Source organism: Mastigoproctus giganteus, chromosome 5, assembly GCF_048544385.1.
Source record: "Mastigoproctus giganteus isolate SK-2022 chromosome 5, ASM4854438v1, whole genome shotgun sequence".
Classification (NCBI taxonomy): domain Eukaryota; kingdom Metazoa; phylum Arthropoda; class Arachnida; order Uropygi; family Thelyphonidae; genus Mastigoproctus; species Mastigoproctus giganteus.
In genome coordinates this window covers 237,028,458-237,050,829 of record NC_143579.1, presented here as the reverse complement: position 1 = coordinate 237,050,829, position 22,372 = coordinate 237,028,458, and the positions used below count along the sequence as shown (strand labels likewise).

The following is a 22,372-nucleotide window of genomic DNA, read 5'->3' as shown; positions in this document are numbered from 1 at the left end:
AGAACAGCACAAGTATAATCTTCCCAGTGCATTTTAAAGGCTTGAATTTCATTTGTAAAAATGCCAACTGATGTTTACACTGCATTCTGCATCACTTGCCCTCTTGTACAAAGTATATGTGACATGTCTCTCCCATGGTTACTATGCAATCCTAAAAATCATTCCCTTCCTATTAATATCCAATGCTGTAAATTCCATTTACAAATGTTTCTGTTCATTGTTGAGACCCTTTGGAAAATCAACATTTTTGTTCAGACTTGTCTGTACTAAAATCTCATAGATGATGGTATACAAACACATTACTGATATCCAACTTTGATCTGCCATGATAAGTCTGCCTAGTCAAATATATGAACTCCTAGCAAGGGTTATCCTCAACTTTTTTTGTTTCTTCTTTCATATTACTGGGCATAACATACAACCATCAATATACATATAACAATGAATTTCTACTGGGGGCACCCTTTGCTGTAAGAAAATGAATAACATTGGATTGCACTAGCTTGCCAAATTGTGTCAGGCATGGCAGTTCACAACTGTCCCTGCTCTTGCACACTCCCCATGCATACAAGACTGCCAATACACCCCATCAATCAATAGAAGCATTAGTACCATGCCCTAAATTTATACTCAATGGCTGATGTAATTTAAATTTATACAATCAAAATCTTCCTTTCATGTGACTAGCTGCTGTATATGATATTGTACAGGTTTTTGCATTATTTTTTATGAAATAATTTTAATTTAGTTTTATTATCACAGGTTATAAAAGAATAATAGGCTGGAAAACACTTTGGCAATAAAGAGTACAGCCAAGGATAAACACTGACATTAAGCTATAACAAGGGCAAATAATTTCATCCCTATAAGAAATAGGAGTGATTTCAATGGTGTAACTATAGCAGTGATTAGAGAGGAAGATACTTAAAACATGAGTCCAACTATTAAAAAAATAGAAAATTTGCAAATCATCCCATTTAGCATTTTTAATGCAAAAGAATACCACACTAACAAATACTGTTGTGTGAAAGAGAAAAAACGAGAGAAGAGCGCATTAAAAAAAACAATAAAGTTGTAATCTGTGGTACCTAGAAAGCAAAAACAATCAGCCATGTGTTTGGAGAAAATGAAGCAGAGGAAGATATCATGAACCTTAAATAAGTGGTTAAGAATATCTATTACTATAATAGGTTGGCTGGATTTATATGGTAACTACCTATGACCTTGACCACGTGTATTATATAAGTATGTATTCAATGGGAATTTTAGCAGTGGGATGAAAACCTAAAAATAATTTGTACAGAAAATCTTACTCTATCTGCTTGAGATGAGCCAATAACTTTCAATAACCTTTATTGAAAGGACTTCTGAAATTAATCCAATCAGTAATGGGATTCAAACCCAGGTCTCTCCACATTAAGAAACAAGTGACAAATCCACTAACTGTCAGAGGTTTTTCTAATAAGTAAATAAACAATTTGAATGATGTCATTACTAATAGCAAAAGCCCCCAGTTATTCCTTTTCTTTTTGGGGATGAAAAGAGAAAGCTAGTTTTATGAATGCAGAAGAAGCAATAATTGTAGCATTCTCATGCCAAGCAATGTTGGAAGTCATCATCCCCAATGAAAAAAAAGTGTTCTCTCTGAAATCAATGTTGCTCGTGATTTTTTTTTTTTTTTTTTTTTGGGTTGAGGAAAAAAAAAAAAAAATTCAGGACTGAATTTTTTGATACTGGAAAAGTTATAGCTATTTGTGAGGAGCAGAGTTTCTCAAACTAGAAAGTGGAACACCGTATGCCATCATAAACAAAACTACAGATAGGATTTCTAATAAACAAGAGATAGTCATTAATATATAGAAGAAAAAAAAAAAAAAGAGAAGCTTGAGAAATTCTAACATTAATTGAGAAGTTAGTTACAACCATCTCTAAGGAAAAGCAATTCACTGTTACAAAAGGAAAGTTTGACTGAAGAAGGAATTTCAAAGAAAGTAAAAAAAATTTTCAGGTGACTTGTTAAGTTGGGAGAGCAACAGAAACAAGTGAATTTAGTATTAGTAGTGGCAAATAATACAAGAAAACACACTTATACAACATCCACCAAAAAAGAGCCAACACTTCCCATATTCACCCGTTCATTTCTTTACCACTTTGAATAAATTCAAGGAAGAACCAGATGAATATCCTTCCTCTACTTTCTCAAGTCCATTCAAATTCATTCATTGAGCTTTCTCAATCCATTCAAAGCCTAAAGCACCTCAATCAGATTTCCTCATGGGTGCCTAGTCTCTGGGCACTGTAGTTTACAGAACTGAAGCCTTTTGTGGTGAGAGTACATTTGTTCCTCTCACTAATCTCATTGCTCTTCTCTGCATCTGATTCGACAGATCCACTTCATTCCTAAAATGAGGCTTCCAGACCTACATGTAGCACTCCAGATATGGCCTGACCATTGCCTTTACAATGGAATACTTATCCCTGCTGGCAAAATTCCTGTGTATCATTCATAAAACCCCATGGGCAGTACTGGCAGCCTATCTGCACTACTCAGAGAACTTCATATCTGACTGCACAACTACACCCAGGTCTTTTTTAATTGTCCACTACCCTGAGTGTGGTGCCACACAGTTGGTATGTTAATCTTGAATTACTGCTACCCATATGCAATACTTTGAATTTGTCAATATTAAACTTCAGTTGACACTTCTTAACCCATCTGCTTAATTTTCCTAGATCTTGTTGCAATAGCATACTACAACAAGATTATTGTGATTAACCACCTTGCCAACCTTTTATCATCTTTGGACTCTGGAGGACCCTGCTAATAACATTAATCCAAGGAGAGCAGTTCCCCTTAATAATCAGTCTGCCTTCTCCCATTCGACCATCCCTTTATTCATAGTAGTAACTTGTCCATAATGCCACACTACTTCAATTTCTATAGCAATCTTTCATTATGTGCAACCATATCAAAATTTTCTGAATTTTAAGTATATGTCAAAATTATTTTTTGCATCCAGTTCCTTTGTTACTGTGTCACAGCATCCAATCAGAGTGGTCTGAAAAGATTGCCCCTTAACAAATTGATGTTGTGACTACAGTATAATTACATTCCTATCTAGATGGTCTTGCATTACTTCTTTAACCACCAACTCCATTATTTCCTTGGAACAGAAGTCAAGCTAATAGATCTGCAATTACTCATGTCACCTTTTGATCTCCATTGCAAATTTTGGATACATTTGTACATCTCCAGTCCACAGGGATCTCCCCCTGAATCCAAGGCTGCTCTCATAATCATGACTAAAGGTTTTCTCAACAAAATCATTCAGTTCCATGTTAGAATTTGACACACTTCCAGCATCCCCATCCCTAAAAAATCCCTCAAGTGTAAGTGTAGATGCAAAATACCTGTTCAGTTTGTCAGCCATGTGAGCAGGATCATCAACAGTTAAACCATTCCAATTTGGGAGAATGAGATAAGGATTTTGAGCCAAAGAAGAACAAAAAGAAAAACTTACACATAAGGAATAAGTCTCTGACAAGGAATATCAGAATAGTCACATGCATAAATATTACCTTTAAAGCAGAATAAACCAGAGAAAATAATTTGCTTTAAAAAAATGAGAAATTTTTTGAGGAAACAATAGTTGAGATTTTTTAAGAAAAATTTAAGTGGAGCTTAGAAATTTTTAATGGAAGTGTGGATGAGGTAACAATTCACATGTGAGAGGGCATGTAGAATGAAGTTTTTAGATATGACACACACACACACACCAATGTATACCCAATTCCTTACCATAGCATTGCTAAGACCATGCTATGGTAAGGAATTGATTTCAAGATTTTAGGTGTACTCAAAATGTACTCTCATCTTGACTATAACAGTACCTAATCTTGTTTCTAGATCAGACAGATTTTTACATATACTAAAAAGTTTTTGTTTTGAAAATCCAAACCAAAGTTCATAATCATACCAAATGCTGGTATTTCTTTAATGATTCCTGATATTATATTTTTTTTTTTTTTTTTTTTTTATAAATAAGAAATAAACCCTTCAAATTCAATTGCCAACCACAATTATTTTGCACTGTCTTGTAAACTAGAGTTCTCTCCACAAACACCAACTTTCAAGAAAAATGAAGCAGAAAAAACAAAAATCATCATATCTTTCAAGAAAATGTCTTGAATCAATTATGTGAATAAAATCAGTAAAAACCATCGAGGTTCAGTTTTAATGCTGATTGCAAAGAAATCTACCACATATTTATCAATAAAATCTACTTTTTTTTTTTTTTTTTTTTTTAGTTAACAACAACACACTAATATTAAGAATTAACACTTCTACACCAAATAATCTCAAATCTCTCTCAAAACACACAACTCATTAAATCTAAAGTAAACAAGGGTTATGACTAGTTAGGCAAAAGCTATCAACCCTCCAATGTTCAATGTATCAGAAACCATGCATAATACTTTGTCATGTCAATTGTCCTCTACGGTACTGTCATTTGGGGTCAATTACTCCTACCCATTAAAAAAAAAAAAAAAAAACACTATAATATCAGTAACTTGTTATACAATAGCCATTATGAACACTATACTGGTTTGTTTGGTTTTTAGGAGCATTAGCAACTAAGGCCATATTGCTCCAGGAATATGCGGTGGTCATTCCTTGACCTTTCCGCATCCTCCGTATTTGGTAGTGACGGGCTCGAACCCCGGTCTAATCGAAGCACGTGCTGCGCACTGCTGCTCCTTCCCACCTGGCTACGGAGGCGCCCCCATATGAACACTATGCTGAGTGACCTGGGTATCAAACTTCTCTATGAAGGGATAACAAATTGTGAAAGAAAATTTGCTGTACCATAAAATAGCCTTCCAAAACACTAATGACATTATTATCAAACTGAACCAGTCACATGATGGTAATAATTGAACTGATCTTTACATTACAATCTTACAAAGCTACAACTCCAAGCATAAGTGACTGATTCCAAGTATGATAAACCTCAAAATGAGGTTTACTACATGTTATATGTAACACATGTGCAATTCCTTGGCTTGTAAAACCCATTGCATAACTCGCATGTGTTTACTTCCTGAGCCCCTCCAGTCTCACTAAGCCAATTTTTTTATACAATTTTTCTTGCTTAAATTACTATTCCAGATGCTATATGAATATATTAACATAATTTTAATTAAACTCTGTAATATTTAATTTTTATATACAGGATTATTATATTGTAATTTTAAAGTGTTATGGCAAACCTTATCAAAGATACACTCATTCAATCTTAAATGAAGTTACTGGAGGCGGCAGTGTTTTATTTATTTATTTTTTTTTTTTAGATAATGAACTGCATTATATCATCAAACCACCACATATATTGTGCAACAATTCCCCAATAATTTTTAATAACGTAACTACCTAAATTTCAAAAATCTTACAACTCCCCCCACACACAACAGTAGCTGCAGATGGGAAGGCAACTTCACTTCCTTTCATAGTCATCTTCCACTTCAACCCCCCCCCCACATTGAATGATTCGTCCTAATACAGGATAAGTGGCTTTTGGCTATACATGTACATCCACTGGCTGATTTGCATTTTATACATGGAGGAAAATAATTAAATAACTCAATGGAAACCCTGCCCCCTCCACCTGAGATCCACTAACTACAGCCCTAAAGAATTCCTCCATAAACAAGGAATTTCGTGTGACCCTACACAAAATAATCTGAGTATGCGAGGCAAGTTAAAGGCAGCCACTGTACATGGCTGATTCTGAACCAAACCATTGGTTATTATACTCTGTATTTAAAAAGACAGGGCCGGCACAGAAAAGTGCATACAACTAATCTGATGTTTTGGGGTTGCTATTTTGCAGCTATATCAAAAAAAGTTTCTAACTTGGGTGAAAAATTTTAAGAAACTTGCTTCTGTGGAGAGATTACTTTAGAGACCTGGGTATGCTGAAACCATTATGGCCAAAAAACAAGGTAGCGTGGCAGCACTTATTACTCTGTAAAAGTACTATAATAAGGTTCCTAAAAACAAAGTTTGATATATTTTATCAAGTGCACTAGATTGGTAATTGCACAAATTATTTATTAGCAATAATGATCACTAAAATGAAGCTTCTAAACGCAATTCATAACAGAGAATATAATCATTTTCGCTCGTTTTTCCTTACACATCTTTCAATTTACGACTTTCCCTTGAAATAGCAAAAATTTAAAAATATACACTATAGAGAAAATTATCTATTACATTTGTTTTCTTCGGACTTATGCGATTATGACTAATATGAATATAGTTGAAATAATTACACTTTTAAGAAAACTGTTTTGATTCTTCAGACTTTTAACAAACGCATACAAAATTTGAATGTGAAATGTAGCAATGGCACAAAAGCAGCTACACTCGCATTCTCCGAAATTAAAAAAACGAGGAAGTGCCCCCATTATTATATGATACTCGTAAGTTGTACCTGTCAAAATTCCCGGTAAATAATTTTGCCAATAATAATGAACTTGCGCTGGCCGCCAAGCTTAAAAAAAGTGAAAACGAAAACCTGCGCACTTTACCCAGAAAATGAAGCAAAGGTCACACGTAGCCTTCAATTTATATTCACAACGCCATTCAGCGTATAAATAAACCACACAGAAGACAAAATGTATTGATTTTACGATCGTAGGGCGTGTCTCACCATACATGTTTTAGTACGAAATAACAAAAAACATTTCGGATACGATAACTTTTACAGGTGTTGGCACTAAAGGTCACTTTCTCCTATTTTATATCAGAACTTTTTACAGCCACTGGTATAAAATAACCAGTAAGTTCATATTCCAATCATCATCTTACTATTCAAAAGAACGCACGACAGAAATTAGCAATTGAAATATATACAAATATCCGAATTGCAATACCGTTAAGTCGTCCCACGTGGCGAATACCAAACCACAACCTTGACCTAGCGGTGCTGACCACACCTGTTGCACAATCAGCTAATCCTCCTAGCAGCGTAACAAATATACAAGTAACAATAACTACTAGCACGAAATAATTACGCTGTCATCGTCAGTAAAAACTTACCTATGTTCACAATTTTTATCCCTTCGTCTTCTTCCAAAAATTTTAATGCAACGGAGACGTTTTCCAGCTTCTGCGAGCGAAACGTGGGACGTTTGTTGTGCCTCGGCATACGCTTCCCAGAAAGAACTTCGATTAAAGCGACTAAACGTAAACCATCGGACAGATCTGTCTCCAAGTTGGCAATGGTTTTTTGGACAGTTTTGAGATGTTCATTGGCCCATCGGGTAAACGTATTCTGTTGAATTCGCTTCCACACCGCATCTTCCGCCAGTTCACGCTCCATTTCGTCCTCGCGCCCTTCTTCACCGTTTGCGAGCCTACCCTGGGTAGGCTTGTCTTCGGCCGCTTGCATGATGATGCTCTTTTGTCACAGTGACCTCACTAACCGTAGAACCTGTTCTCTCTCCTTCGATGTCCTTTTGTCGACACGCACTGCAAAGTGTAAAATATATATATGAACATTACTTCATGCAAATGAGATCAGAGATATAAGAAAAAAAGTAGGCGAATAAAATTTAAACTTTAAATAACATGAGTTAGTAAACATCCTTTCTGTGAACTCAGTTATATTAGCAAGGTACACCCAGTCTGTCTTTTCTTATTCAAAGCAGGAAGGGGTGTTAGCTAGTATTCTGTTTAAATTATTTTATCAAAAAAAGGGCCATTTTATTTAGCATTTAAGTTACACATGAATAAGCAACAACTTTTCTTAAAAGAGACATGACAATCAAGAAGCGAAACTACAAGTTCTTCCCCCCCCCCCACGTCATAATCACGAACGGGCTAGTTCGCCCCTGATGACAATGTTGTTTGTAGCAATGTCACTAAACATTAACATCATTTGTGTTCACTAAATCAGTAAACATTAACATTATTAGTTTGAAATATCGCAGTTGCTGAAGCTCATTTGAATAAAAGTTGATATATGGGTGAAAGTTTAATTCTGACTATACAGAGACGGTGCATGCGGCCACATGTGAACTTGCGCATTTTTTTTTTTTTTTTTTAAATAGTATGAAAGTTGTAAACGATCACTACCATAGTGACAAATGGGCCTGGAGTACTGGGGTCCATAGTTTAACAAATAGATATTTATTGTATACCCAGTATAAAAATTGTACTTATATTTCATTTTATACTGGGTATACAATAAATATCTATTTGATCACTACCATGTTTTAAAAAAATACTACAGGAATTCCAAGACCGATGAAATGGTAGGGAAGTTTGAAAAATGTTACTTAATAGAAAGTTTAACTATTTTTGTACAAGCTAAATATTTAATACAGTATCTCGTTTTAAATCTGATGATATAATATGAGTGTCAGTGAAGGGGCGAAGTTTTTAAAAAAACTGAGTTTATTGAGAATACGGGATGGTAGAGAAGTTAAGTACAAAACTAGATGCTTAAGAGACCAAAACGTTTATTAAAATGTTTAAATTAATTCAAATTAGTAATAATAAAATTTGGAGTAAAAATAAAGCTATCTTACAAAATAGAGTGAACCGTCAGAAAATATAACTTATTTCTCAAATAAGGCTTGTGTTTTTAGGTTCAAAAATAAAATAAAATTTCGATTTTTCAGATGTAAAGTATCGTCTGGAATATATATATATATATATATATATATATATTTTTTTTTTTTTTTTTTTTCCCACAGGCAATGTTTGCACGCCTCCATAGACAACGCCTCTTGTGTCAAGTAAATTAATTTACTTTACTTGATTATCATTTAGAGAAATAAATGAAAATAAAAAAAATTGCCAATAATAACAGAATGCGTTATCGTTACACAATAAAGTACGAGTACAGTATTTTGTGAATCTATTAGGACTCAACAAAGGCCACTGAAGAGTAGTCTTTGTCAAGACTCAACAAAGATTACTCTTTAGTGATCTTACCGCAGAATCCAAGAGACTCTTGCATGGTGGCACCAACATGTTGGATTCCGCTTGTTGTTCAAGTAAGTTTTAATAAGTTTTAATTTTTGCGCTTTCACAACCAAGTATATTTTTTAATCACTAAGAAGTAAAGTGAAGTGCAGCCATTATCAACCCACTGCAGGATGGAAGCCTCCTCAACAATTCATGCTGAGGGAAACGGACCATAATCTGCCACGCTGGTCCAGTGCGGGTTGGCAGACCGACCGTATTCAGCAATCAGGGGCTTGAATCCCGGTCTACTCAAAGAGCGTGTGCTACTGCACTCTTTCTCGTGACCACTCGGCTACGGAGGCCTATAGTTATAACGAAATTAACACCATTTGAGCTTAAATTATGAAATTTATTGGACATCAAGCCAGTTCTAATACACTTAAGGGGTAAGTTAGGTAGACTCTATACTCAACTTTTTTTTTTTTTTTTCCCTGATTCTTCATAAGCTTACTTTTTTTTCCATCATTTGCCGCTATTAATACTAAGAATAATAACTTTGAAAAACTCATTATAGAAAGAATCTATGAAAAGGTGCAGAGAAGAGCAACAAGTTGCTCTAGTTTTAGAGCAACAAGTTGCTCTAAAGGGAAAATAAAAAGGGAAAATAAATTAAATGCTAATGATATCTTTGCTCTTTCTCAGATGACGCACTCAAGGAGTCAAATTTCCGCCTAGTGTTGTGGAAGTGCATTAGTTTGAATAAATTTAAAAAGGGGTCTTGCCAAATTATTAGAAGGAACGGACAAAAGAAGTTTTGCTTAGAGGAGGGGAGGTGCTGTATAAGCTCTGCTTCCATGCATCATGTTCCAATACTAAGTTCCAGCATATTCGAAATTAATCATGGCTTATAAACTTCAAAAAAATGAGTGGTTTGTAATGTTTGAATATATTTGATAAGCTTTTGACAAAATATAAGTGTCTTGATTTTTGGTGCTAAATGTGTTAATATACACTGCTCGATAAAAAAATTAACAGAAAACGTGGTATAACTCGTGCAGCTTGCTGTTGTTGTTATTCGGTTTTCTAGGAGCATTAGCAACTAAGGCCATATTGCTCCGGGGATATGCGGTGGTCATTCCCTGACCTTTCCGCATCCTCCGTATTTGGTGGTCACGGGCTAGAAACCCCGGTCTAATCAAGAAGTGGGTGCTATGCACTGCTGCTCCTGGCTACGGAGGCGCCCGAGCAGCTTGCGTTGAATCGGGACAAAATTTGGTATGGTGATGTACCATAGAATAACAATGAAATGAGAAAATAGCAAGAAACTTTGGGCAGGTGGTGTATTTATAGGGGTTGTATACGAATTACCAAAAAAGGTCACATTATAGAAGTCGATATGCCGACCGGTCTAGCCAGATGAGTAACGTACTTGCCTGGCAACCCAAAGGTCGCGAGTTTGAATCCCGCCTCGGGCTTGGATCACAGTAAAATTCAAAAACCTTGGGAGGTGCATTATGGCCATAGAAGCTGATGCGCCAACAACTAACAAAAAAAAAAAAAAAAGGAAGTCCCAACGGGGAAACAGGCCTGACAACGGTGAACCATGCTCGTTATGTTCAAGGGGTCTATAAGATTCTGTGGCAACAAATCCCATTCTTCCACCAGCGCACACCTTGCTCACCAAGTGACCGAGGAGCTGGTTGTCAGCGTACAATGTGACGCCCAAGGACGTCCCACACATGTTTGATCGGATTTAAGTCTGGTGATCGGGCCAGCTACGGTAACCGCAAGATATCTTCAGTTTCAAGGTATTCCTCCACCACTTGGGTTCTATGAAAATGAAATCTTAGTCAACTGCACCCCTAAGAAGTCGTACACAGAGTTCGAGGCTCTGTTCTCGGTACCTATGCGCAGTTATAGTACCCCTATCAAAAGCATGAAGGGATATGGTACGGCCGTTGATCATTATTCCGCCCCACACGAGAACACCATCTCCACCTTAAGTGTCCCTTTCTCTGATGTTGGAAGGATGGCACCACATTCCTCGTTATCTCCAGATGCAATAACGTCTAGAATCTCTTTGTAGGCTTAAACAAGACTCCTATTTTATTGTGAATAGTGTCTCAGCCGCACCGTTAATTCATAAAAAAGCACATTTTGTTCTGTTATTTCTGTTGAGCAGTGTATTACAATTTGAACACGGAGTGAATAAAGTATCTTAAATTTATAAATATGAGGGGTAATTAACAATGAAGCAATAGTAGATAAGGCATTGAGTTCATATATATACGGTATAAGGTATTGATTTCATTTTACTTTTGTCCCTGGTAGACATACTCTGAAATAGAACCAGGGTATGTCTTACAGGGGAAAAAGTAGATTACATTGTTCAGCAGATATTATCTTTTAAGGACACAAAAGTGATATTGTACACGTTGGCACTAATGATATTAAGAGTAGGACATCTGAGGACTTACTTAAGAAGTACAGGGCAACGTTGGGAAGAAGTCGGGAGTTAGGATTGAATTTAAGAGTGTCTGCAATTCTGCCCAGACACGATAGAAGGGAGTATATGTTGACAGCCTTGTCAATCAATTCGACCCTGAAGAGACTGTGCAAGACTCATGAGGTAGAATTTTTCCCAGCGTGGTCTGCGCTTGTTAACAGGAGAGATAGTTTTTACAGGGATAGGATACACTTGAATAGAAGAGGTGCAAGAATATTTGCTGATGCTATCGAGCAAATGTTAGGTGAGACCGAAAACTGCTAGCTTGGGGAGATACAAGGACTAATAGATTAACAGTAGCCACTGGCAGAGATGAAAGTGATTTTTGCACTACTTCTATTGGAATGAGCAGCAGCCTGGAAAACAAGATGCAGGGTATTTCAGAGCGTGCTGGGGGGTCATTGCGGTACAAGTAAACACATGGGTTGTGTTAGGGTTTTCATTACCAGCTTATATCTATCATACCTATGATAGATATAGATATAGCTATGATAGATACCGACCAGCTTATATCTATCATACCTATGATAGATATAAGCTGGTCGGTAACTAAGTCACAAAGGAGAACAGGAACAGGTGCATGTATACTTGTATGTACACCAATGCTACGAGTTTGGTAAATAAATTTCAGGTATTACTCAGAACATCAAAGGCAGATATTGTTGGGATATCAGAGACGTGGTGTCACACAGATATAAGGAATACAGAACTGGAATTTGGGGAGTACAATGTGTACAGGAAGGATAGACAATATAGGAAGGGAGGAGGGGTTATACTATGTTAAGAAACACATAAAATCCAAGGAAGTGAAGCCAGTCGACATCGCGGACAGTGCAGTGTCGAGTCAGTTTGGTGTGACATAAGCATTGGGAGATCAAAATTGAGAGAATGAGTGTGTTATAGGCCTAATGACTCTGATGAGTATAATAAGGAATTGTACAGGGAAATAGAGTGGGCCAGTAAATCACAGAGTCTTATAATGGGGAAATTTTAATTTCCCAGATATTGACTGGAATCTGTGGGTTGGTCACTCACACACTAGCAAGGCTTTTGTGGATTTATTGGATTGTTGTTTTCTACATCAGCATGTTTGGGAGGCAACTACAGGGAGTAATACTCTTGATATGATTATCAGTAGTGATTCTTCATGCATTAAGAATCTGAAGATAAAGGAACCACTAGATGGCAGTAATCACAGTGTGCTGCTGAAGTGGGATTCACTCAAAAAGGTAACTACCATCAGGGGTAAAGGGAAGGGTTTTTGCTTTCATAAAGGTGACTATAGCGGTCTGAGACGGTATTTAAATTCTATACGGTGGGACCAACTGATGATGTTATCAACAGCAAATTCAAAATGAGAAGCATTCAAAGAATTTATCTTGGAAGCTATTAGGCTTTACATACCAACTAAGAAATATTGTTCAAAGTTTAGGCTTAAATGGATGTCAGATGAACTAATGAGACCTGTGGCAGAGAAGAAAATGCATGGGATACATATAAATTAATGGGTGACATGGAAACCTATGATAGATATAAGCTGGTCGGTAACTAAGTCACAAAGGAGATTAGGCAGGCAAAGGCAGATTATGAGAAATCCTTGGCAAAGGATGCAAAGAAAAACAGAGTTCTTTACCTATGCTAACTCTAGAAGGAAAGGGATGAATCAGATTGGTCCACTGGATATTGATGGTTCAACTGTTGATGATCCTGCTCAGGTGGCTAACAAACTAAATGAGTATTTCACATTTACATTCACCCATGAGGATGTTATTCAGGGAGGGGAATGCCACAGGTGAGTTAAACTCTGGCAGTGAGCTGGATGATTTTGTAATAACTTGGAGGAAAGTGGAGGAGAAATTATTGAAGATAAACATAAAAAAGGCACCCGGGGTGGACGGGATCTATCCAGTTATATTAAAGGAGGCAGCAAAGGAAGTAAGCAAACCCTTCGCCATAATTATGAGAGCTTATTTGGACGTGGGAGGTACCCATGGACTGTAGATGAGCAAATGTGACCCCAATTCACAAAGGAGGATCAAAGGGCAACAAGTAATTATAGACCTGTTAGTGTAACTTCTGTTCCAGGAAAATTAATGGAGGCACTGGTTAAAGAAGCACTGCAGGATCATCTAGACAAGACTTTAGTTATAGCTCGGACAGCATAGTTTTGTTAAGGGAAAGTCTTGCCTGACCAATTTGATTGATTGGATACTATGATGTGGTCACAAAGGAACTGGATGCAGGGAATAACTTTGATATCATATATTTGGATCTTAGAAAGGCTTTTGATACTGTTGCACATGGAAGACTGCTGCATAAATTGGAGCAGTGTGGCACTGGAGGAAAATTGCTGCTATGGACAAAGGGATGGGAGTGGGAGAAGACAGAGTGGTAATCAATGGACACTGCTCATCGTGGATTAAATGTTATTAGTGGAGTCCCTCAGGGTTCAGTATTGGGTCCATTGTTGTTTTCTGTATTTATAAATTATATTGATAATGGTATATCAAGCTTAATGTCCAAGTTTGCAGACGATACGAAGGTTGGCAGAGTTGTTAAGGACACTAATGACAGTAAGCTGCTGAAAGTTGAGCAGATGGGCTGAGAGGTGGCAAATGAAGTTTAACATTGACAAATGTAAAGTACTACATATGGGAAGCAGCAACCGCAGAGTGACGTATCAACTGTGTTACTACACTGACAGTGGTAGAGAACGAAAAGGACCTGGGGGTAATTGTGCAGGCAGATATGAAATATTCTGAGCAGTGAAGACGGTCTGCAAGAGTAGCTCAGTGTCTTGCCAATGATATACAGTAATTTTTCTAGCAGGGATAAGGTGATTATCCCCTTATATAAGGCAATGATCAGGCCACACCTTGAGTACTGTACACAGGTCTGGAGGCCTCATTTTAAGGATTTTTTTTTTTTTTTTTTTTTTTTTGGTAGTTGTTGGCGCATCGGCTTCTGTGGCCATATTGCACCTCCCAAGGTTTTTGCAGTACTTTGATCCAAGCCCGAGGCGGGAATCGAACCCGCGACCTTTGGGTTGCCGGGCAGGTACTTTACCCACTCGGCTAGCCCGGTCGGCCTTTAAGAAGGATGTAGAGCTGTTGGAATGAGTACAGAGAAGGGCAACAAGATTGGTGAATGGAACAAAAGGGTTGTTCTTACGAAGAAAGGCTTAACTTTTGCAAATTACAGTGTTGGAGACTAGGCACCTTCGAGGTGATCTGACTGAGGTGTATAAAGCCTTGAATGGTTTGAGCATGCTCAATGCTGATGGAATTCTTCCTCTTGCCCAGAATAATCATTTGAGAGGGCATAAATTCAAATTGAGGACAGACAGATGTACGGAAGTTTGCCTTTAGCCAGCAGGTGGTTGGTTTCTGGAACAGACTTCCATCCTTTGTTGTGGAAGTTGACAGCCTAAATAAATTTAAGGCTGAGCTGGACAGGTACTTGGAACGAACGGAGGGATGAAATGGGAGCGTGTTTTTTTTTGGCTGATGCTGCATAAGCTTGCTTTCTTGCATCATATGCCTCTACTAATGCTAAAACTGCAGGCAGAGGCGGAAGTGATTTTTGCACTGCTACTATTGGTACACCCGTCAGCCTGGAAAGCAAGATATCTGGGACTTTAGACCCTGCTGTGGGTCATCAGGGAACAAATAAATACCTAAGCTGTTAGGGTAATTAAGAGTAAGAACACGTGCATGTACACTAATGCTGAGAGCATAGTAAATAATGATGAATCTGAACTACCAATTAAGTCATCAATGCAGACACTGTAGGAATAGCAAAAACATGGTGCCACTCAGACACAAGTGATGCTGAATTTGAATATGGGGAATACAATATAGGAAGGACAGTATACCGGAAGGTCATACAGGCTAGGAGAATGCTGTTATGCTCTTAGTTATGAAGTATATTAAATGGAATGCAGTGCATCCTGTTGACATGAGTGATGAGTGCAATGTTGAGTCAATTTGGTGTGATATAAGCACTGGGAAAACAATTGACAGTAGGAGTGTGTGTCATAGGCCAAATGACAAGATCATTAGACCTATGACACATTTTCCTGTATAGCTGTTTTCAATTATACAGGGAAAAAGAGTGGGCCAGCAAATATAGAACGTCTCATAATGGAGGATTTAACTTTCCAGATGTTGACCAGAATTTGTGGGCTGGTCACTCACTAGCAAGACTTGTTTTTTTCTTGGATGACTATTTTCTACAGAATCATGTTAGAGAGGCAATACTCTTGATCTGGTTATCAGCAGTGATCCTTCATGTATTAAGAATTTGCAGGTAAAATACCCACTGGGTAGCAGCAATCATAGTGTCTAATGTGAAATTTAATTAAAAACATAACTGCAGTCAAGGGTAAAAGGAAAGGCTTTTGCTTTCGTAAGTGACTTCACTGGTCTTAGATTGTCTGCGCGGTAGCATAGTGGAATCGTCACCGTCTTCCCCATACCGGGTGGGAAAGGCCTGGGTTCGAATCCTGTCGATGACGCCAGGAATTTTAATGGTCTTTTTTCACTCCGTGGCTGAATTAGTCGGTCTCAGGCATAGATAGCAAGGTTTTTAACCCCCAGAAACTGGGATTTTTAGTTCTGCAAAACAGACAAATCGACCACAGAACACGCAATTAACAGACAAGACAAGACGGTATATGAATTTAATTATTCGGGTGCCTATTATAATAGTTTGGTTTTAGTTTTTTTTTTTTTTTTCTTTTCTCCGACAGTTTTTAAATTCTGTGCAGTGGGACCAACTGATGATTTTAACAGCAAATTCCGAATGGAAGTAATCAAAGAAGCTACTGGGCCGGGGGTGAATTCCCTCCAAGGGGGGGTTTAGGGTTTAAGGGGGAATTGGGACCACAGATTGACAGACTCAAACTGCTGGAACATTGATCTCTCTACAAACTACAATTCTACAGATTGTACATAATCTACAGGACATCACACTTTATTGGATGTCACATTAAATTAAAAATAAAGATTTCACTTTATCTTTTTGGAATGCACCTTTTGAGTCAGACAATCTTGGAAAGGGGGAATGACATTCTGACATATGGTGAAAAGGGTGAATGAGGCAAAAAAGGTTGAGAACTGTACTAGGCTTTTCATACCAACGAAGAAATACTGTTGAAGGCTTAGACCTAAATGGATGTCAGATGAAATATTGAGACGTGGCAGAGAAGAAAAATTCAGGTGATACAGAAGTTTATGGTAGATATAAATTAGTCCGTAATCAAGTCAAAGGAAGTTAGGTAAGCTTAGGCAGATTAAGAGAAGTCTCCAGCAAAGAAACGCAGCAGAGACTTCTATGTTTTTATTAACGGTAGAAGGAAGAGGGATGAACCATATGGGACCACTTGATGTCTATGGGTTAACTGTTGATGACCCTGCTCTGGTTGTTGCCAAATTGAATAGTTATTTTGCATCTACATTCACACATGAGGAGGGGATCCCCTTTAGAGAAGGGGATGCCAGAAATTTATCAAACTCTAACAAGGAGTTAAATGACTGATAACTGAAAGGAAAGTGGAGGAGAAACTGTTGAAGGTGGACATAAAAAAGGCACCAGGGGTGGATGGAATCGATTCAATTATATTAAGGGAAGCAGCAAAGGAGGTAAGCAAACCCTTAGCAATAATTATGAGAGCATCTCTGGATTTAGGGGAGGTCCCTATGGACTGGAAATGTGCAAAGGCATCCTAATTTATAAAAGGGGATCAAAGAGTGATGACACAAGTAATTACACACCTGTTAGTTTAACGTCTCTTCCAGGGATAATAATGGAGTCACTGGTTAAAGAAACATTGCGCGATCACCTTTACAAGACTGCAGTTATAGTTCAGATATATCATGGATTTGTTGTTGAGGGGAAGTCTTGTCTGACCAATTTGATTGGATACTATGATGTTGTCCCAAAAGGAACTGGATGCAAAAAATTTTGATATCATATACTTGGATTTGAGGAAAACTTTTGATACTGTTGCACCCGAAAGACTACTATACAAATTGGAGTAGTATGGCATTAAGGGAACGTTGCTGCTATGGATAAAGGGATGGTTGAGTGGGAGAAGACAGAGTGATAATCAATGGACACTGCTCTTCGTGGACTAATGTTATTAGTGAAGTCCCCTAGGGTTCTGTGTTGGGCCCATTGTTTTTTTTCTATATTTATCAATGATATAGATGAATGTATATTAGGCTTAATGTCCAAGTTTGTAGACGATACGGTTGGCAGGGTTCTTAATGACAGTATGCTACTGCAACAGGATCTAGAAAAGTTGGGCAGATGGGCCGAGAAATGGTAACTCAAGTTTAACATTGACAAATGCAAAGTACTGCAAATGGGTAGAAGTAACCGCAGAGTTACATACCAACTGTGCGGTACAACAGTCAGAGTAGTGGAGAATGAAAAAGTAATGGGGTCATTGTGCAGTCAGATATGAAGTTTTCAGAGCAGTGAAGACAGGTTGCACTGCTCTGAAATGAATTGACAATGCCGCAGAGCCACTCACGGGGCATTGTCAATGATATACAGGAATTTTGCCAGCAAAGATGAGGTGGTTATTTAAAGAACTGAATCCTTTCTTACCAAGAAAGGATTCAGTTCTGCAAATTGTAGTGTTTGGAGACTAGGCACATGCAAGGCATCTGATTGAGATGTTTAAGGCTTTGAATGGATTGAGCAAAGCTCAACGTTGACGGGATTCTTTCTCTTGCTATTCTTTCTACGCACATGAGAGGGCATATATTCAAATTGAGAAAAGATGTATGGAAGCTTGTCTTTAGCCATTGGGTTGTCGATTGTTGGAACAAACAAATTGCATCTGTTGTTGTGGAAGTAGATAGCGTGAATATATTCAAGGAAGAAGTAGACAAACAAATAAAGGGAATGGATAGGCGAGATGAGAAGTTTTTTTTTTGTTGATACTGTATAACCTTTCTTTCTTACATCATTTGCCATTACTAATGCTGAAATAAATTACAAACGCCATGGGAAAAGAATCCGTGCAATAGCATTCAGACACTCTGTTACGACTGTGACCATCCTCTCATATGAATGTTAATATTTTGCTACTGTGGTAGATGTCTCGTGATCAAGTGTATTTTCCCCAAAAGTTTCTTTCATGTTATTTTTATTATTATTTATTTTATTTTTTATTACTATTTTTTTTGTTTTGTTTTAGTAAGTTTCGGTGTATGGAAAGTGCAAGGCAGAATTGCCTGGCGTTATTTTGTTTAGCAGAATCCACACTGCCGTGCTTTCCTGGGTGAGTACTGGTTCCTGCTTGTTAATTCTGGCTTTCATTTTTTTTTTTTTTTTTTTTTGAGTTTCATAATTTTCTTTATTTTAAATTTTCGAAACGGTACCAGTTAGCATCTCTCAAGTATCACTTGTTTCTCTTAGCAGCAATCTTCACTCGTGATATTAGTATTAGTAATGGCCACATGGTGCAAGAAAGCCTATGGCTTATGCTGCACTGGCCAAAAAAAAAAAAAAAAAAAAAAACCGGAATAAAACAATGATAAAAAAAAATAATAAAATAAAATAAATAAATAATAATTAGTAAAAGAAAAGGAAATGAAACCTATCATCCTATGCGCTCCCCTGACCCGAAGGTACTATCCAGATGACCTTTGAATTTCCCCAAACTGTCAGCCTCTGCTACCCATGTAGGCAACTTATTCCAGTAATTTATAACTCGCTGGCTAAAATAAAACTTCCTGCAGTCCAATCTAAACATTTCCCCCCGTAACTTGAATTTATGTCCCCTAGTTCTAGCATCATTTATAACCTTGAAAATTTCGTCCTCATTCATTTTACTGATGCCTCTCAGAGCCTTAAACACCTCAATCAAATCTCCTCTAGGGTGTCTAGTTTCCAAACTCTGCAACCCACATATTCGAAGTCTTTCTTCATAAGGACGCCCTTTTGCCGATCTCACTAGGCGAGTTACTCATCTTTGCACCCTTTCAAGAAGCTCGATGTCTTTCTTTAGGTGCGGTCTCCTAAAGAAAGACATCGACTAAAAATATACATGTGTTTGATTTAGACATCATCAGCTGATTGCACCACGTTTAATACAATTTTAAAAATTGTTAATGTTCTCTTATTTAATTTTTTTTGAATATTTTACGTTGGTGGTATAGATCGAAATAAGACCTGAGTTTGTCACTTTCCTTTGGTGACCTTAAAGGATGCAATGTATTAATTCGTAATTAAACATACGCAGTTTAATTTAAACAGAAGCCATTTCGGTTTCAATACTGTAATCCGAAATGTAGCCAATTTCCTTTAGTTAAAATTGGCTACGTGAACTATTTAGTTAAAATATAAAAAAGTGTCTTTATATTTTCTTTATGTAAGAACTGCATTAAATAGTTTAGCATTAGTAGAGGCATATGATGCACGAAAGCAATCTTATACAGCATCAGCAAGAAAAAAAAACACCTTCCCATTTTAACCCATCCATTCACTTCAAATGCTTGTCCAGTTCTGCCTTGAACTTAAAGTTGTTGACCTCCACTATAACAGATGGAAGTTTGTTCCAACTATCAACCACCGCTGGCTAAAGGTAAATTTCCGCACATCTATTCTACAATTTTCTTTCCTCAATTTGAATTTATGCCCCCCTCAAATGAGTAATCTGAGCAAGAGGAAGAATCCCATCAGCTTTGAGCTTGCTCAAACCATTGAAGGCCTTATACACCACAATCAGATCACCTTGCAGATGCCTAGTCTCTAGACACTGCAATTTGCAAACTTAAGCCTTTCTTGGTAACAGCAACTCTTTGTTCCATTCACCAATCTCGTTGCCCTTCTCTGTACTCGTTTCAGCAGCAGCTCTACATCCTTCCTAAAATGAGGCATCCAGACCTGTATGCAGCACTCAAGGTGTGACCTGACCATTGCCTTATACAAGGGGCAATCACCTGATAGAAAAATTCCTGTATATCACTGACAAGACACCATGAGCTACTCTTGCAGCCTGTCTGCACGGCCCAGAAAATAATTATATCAATTATTTTCTATCTACAGCCTTAAATAATTATCATTACACATTTGTAATAAAATCAAAATAATTCGTTAAAATTATATTATCTTATTTTTTATTATTATTATCTTTATTTTCTCCTAAGAGACACCCGCTTACAGCTATTAACCAGGGGGTGCACATTCATATATACAAATATACGTTATATACATAATTATCTATTTATAATTTTTACAAATCAGTCTTTATAAATTATACAAATATACATTGTCTAAATTATACATTTTCTAAATTATACGTTGTATAATTAATTATAATATACATATCACTGCCTTATTTTTATATGACAGGCAGATAGAAAGAGAGCACAAGCATAATTTGCAATTTTACAAGGAATTATAGAATGTTCACATCTACACCACTATTTACAGCGAGTTCACAGAAAGACAAGACGTCCAATATCAACATAACAGGAGCACCAGTGCGGAGCAAAAATAGGCCCGATATCAAAATTTATATCCAATAAATAATGAAGAATGGAAAATTCCCAATTTTTCACTAATGCTCCCAAAATAATCGGAAACAAATCTACATAACTTAAAACATTTTAAACATTATATTCGAAAATAAAAGGATCTTCGTATTTGTTTATAGACAGAGGACCCCGGAAGATAGGCGAGTTCAGTTAGTGGTGACATCACTAACTTAAGTAAACGAAGCACGTCATGAAACAGTCAGATTTATGTTTAGGGGATGTTCTCTTCTTCAAGTTCAAACAATACAAGAACACACAGACACTGCACAAACATAACACACATTTTTGTTTACAGAGTTCTTCGTCACAGTGTACCAAGGTAGAATTGAACTAAACGTTCTGGTGCCGCTGTGCATAACATACTATACATATCTTCTTTAAGTTGCCAATTATAATTTGTGAACATCTGCTATAATAAATACAGTATTGAAAAGGAAGTTAGTAGTATAATTTGCTTTTGAAATGGGTTACTTATGATCTAGGAATTTTGACAAATGCGAAGTACTGCATATGGGTAGAAGTAACCCCAGAGGAACGTATAAACTGTGTGGTACTACATTTAGGGTGGTAGAAAATGAAAAAGACCTGGGAGTAATTGTGCAGTCAGATATTAAGTTTTCTGAGCAATGTAGACAGGCTGCAAGAACAGGCCATGGGGTTTTGTCAATGATGTACAGGAATTTTGCTAACAGGGAAAAGGAGGTGATTATCCCTTTGTATAAAGTAATGGTCAGACCACGCCTCGAGTACTGCGTATAGGTCTGGAGGCCTCATTTTAGGAAGGATGTAGAGTTGCTTGAGCGCATATAGGGAGGGGAACGAAGGGACCCCTCTTACCAAGACAGGCTAAGTTCTGCAAATTGCAGCGGCTGGAGACTAGGCATCTGCGAGGTGATCTGACTGAGGTGTATAAGGCCTTGAATGGGTTGAGCATGTTGAATTCTGATGGGATTCTTCCGCTTGCTCAGATTACGAACCTAAGGGGCATAAATTCAAATTGAGGAAAAACAATTGTAGAATAGATTGTGCGGAAGTTTGCCTTTAGCCACCGGGTGGTTAATTGCTGGAACAAACTTCCATCTGTCGTTGTGGAAGTTGATAGCTTAAATAAATCCAAGGAGGAACTGGACAAATTTTTAGAGGGAATGGTTGTATGAATTTTTTTTTTTTTTTTTTTTTTTTTTGGCTGATGCTACATAAGCTCATACGCTTGCTTTCTTGCATCACATGGCTCTATTACTATAAAAGGTGGACCGAAAGAAATTACGTTGAGCTGGAAATAATATTACTAATCTACTAAAGCTCCAGATCATAAAAGATGCTAAAGTTATCTGC

At 37.2% G+C, this 22,372-nt stretch overlaps 1 protein-coding gene across 4 annotated transcripts in view; it reads right to left on the bottom strand.

The window, feature by feature from the left end:
- The window catches only part of LOC150086308 (filamin-A-like), a 470,984-nt gene that overhangs the window by 384,089 nt on the left and 64,523 nt on the right, over positions 1 to 22,372 (bottom strand). For all 4 annotated transcript variants that reach the window (XM_090374465.1, XM_090374466.1, XM_090374467.1 and 1 more), the window contains exon 2: positions 7,103 to 7,534. In XM_090374465.1, the coding sequence (XP_090230591.1) occupies positions 7,103 to 7,454 (352 nt within the window). In that variant the 5' untranslated portion in view covers positions 7,455 to 7,534. The remainder of the gene's footprint in view (positions 1 to 7,102; positions 7,535 to 22,372) is intronic.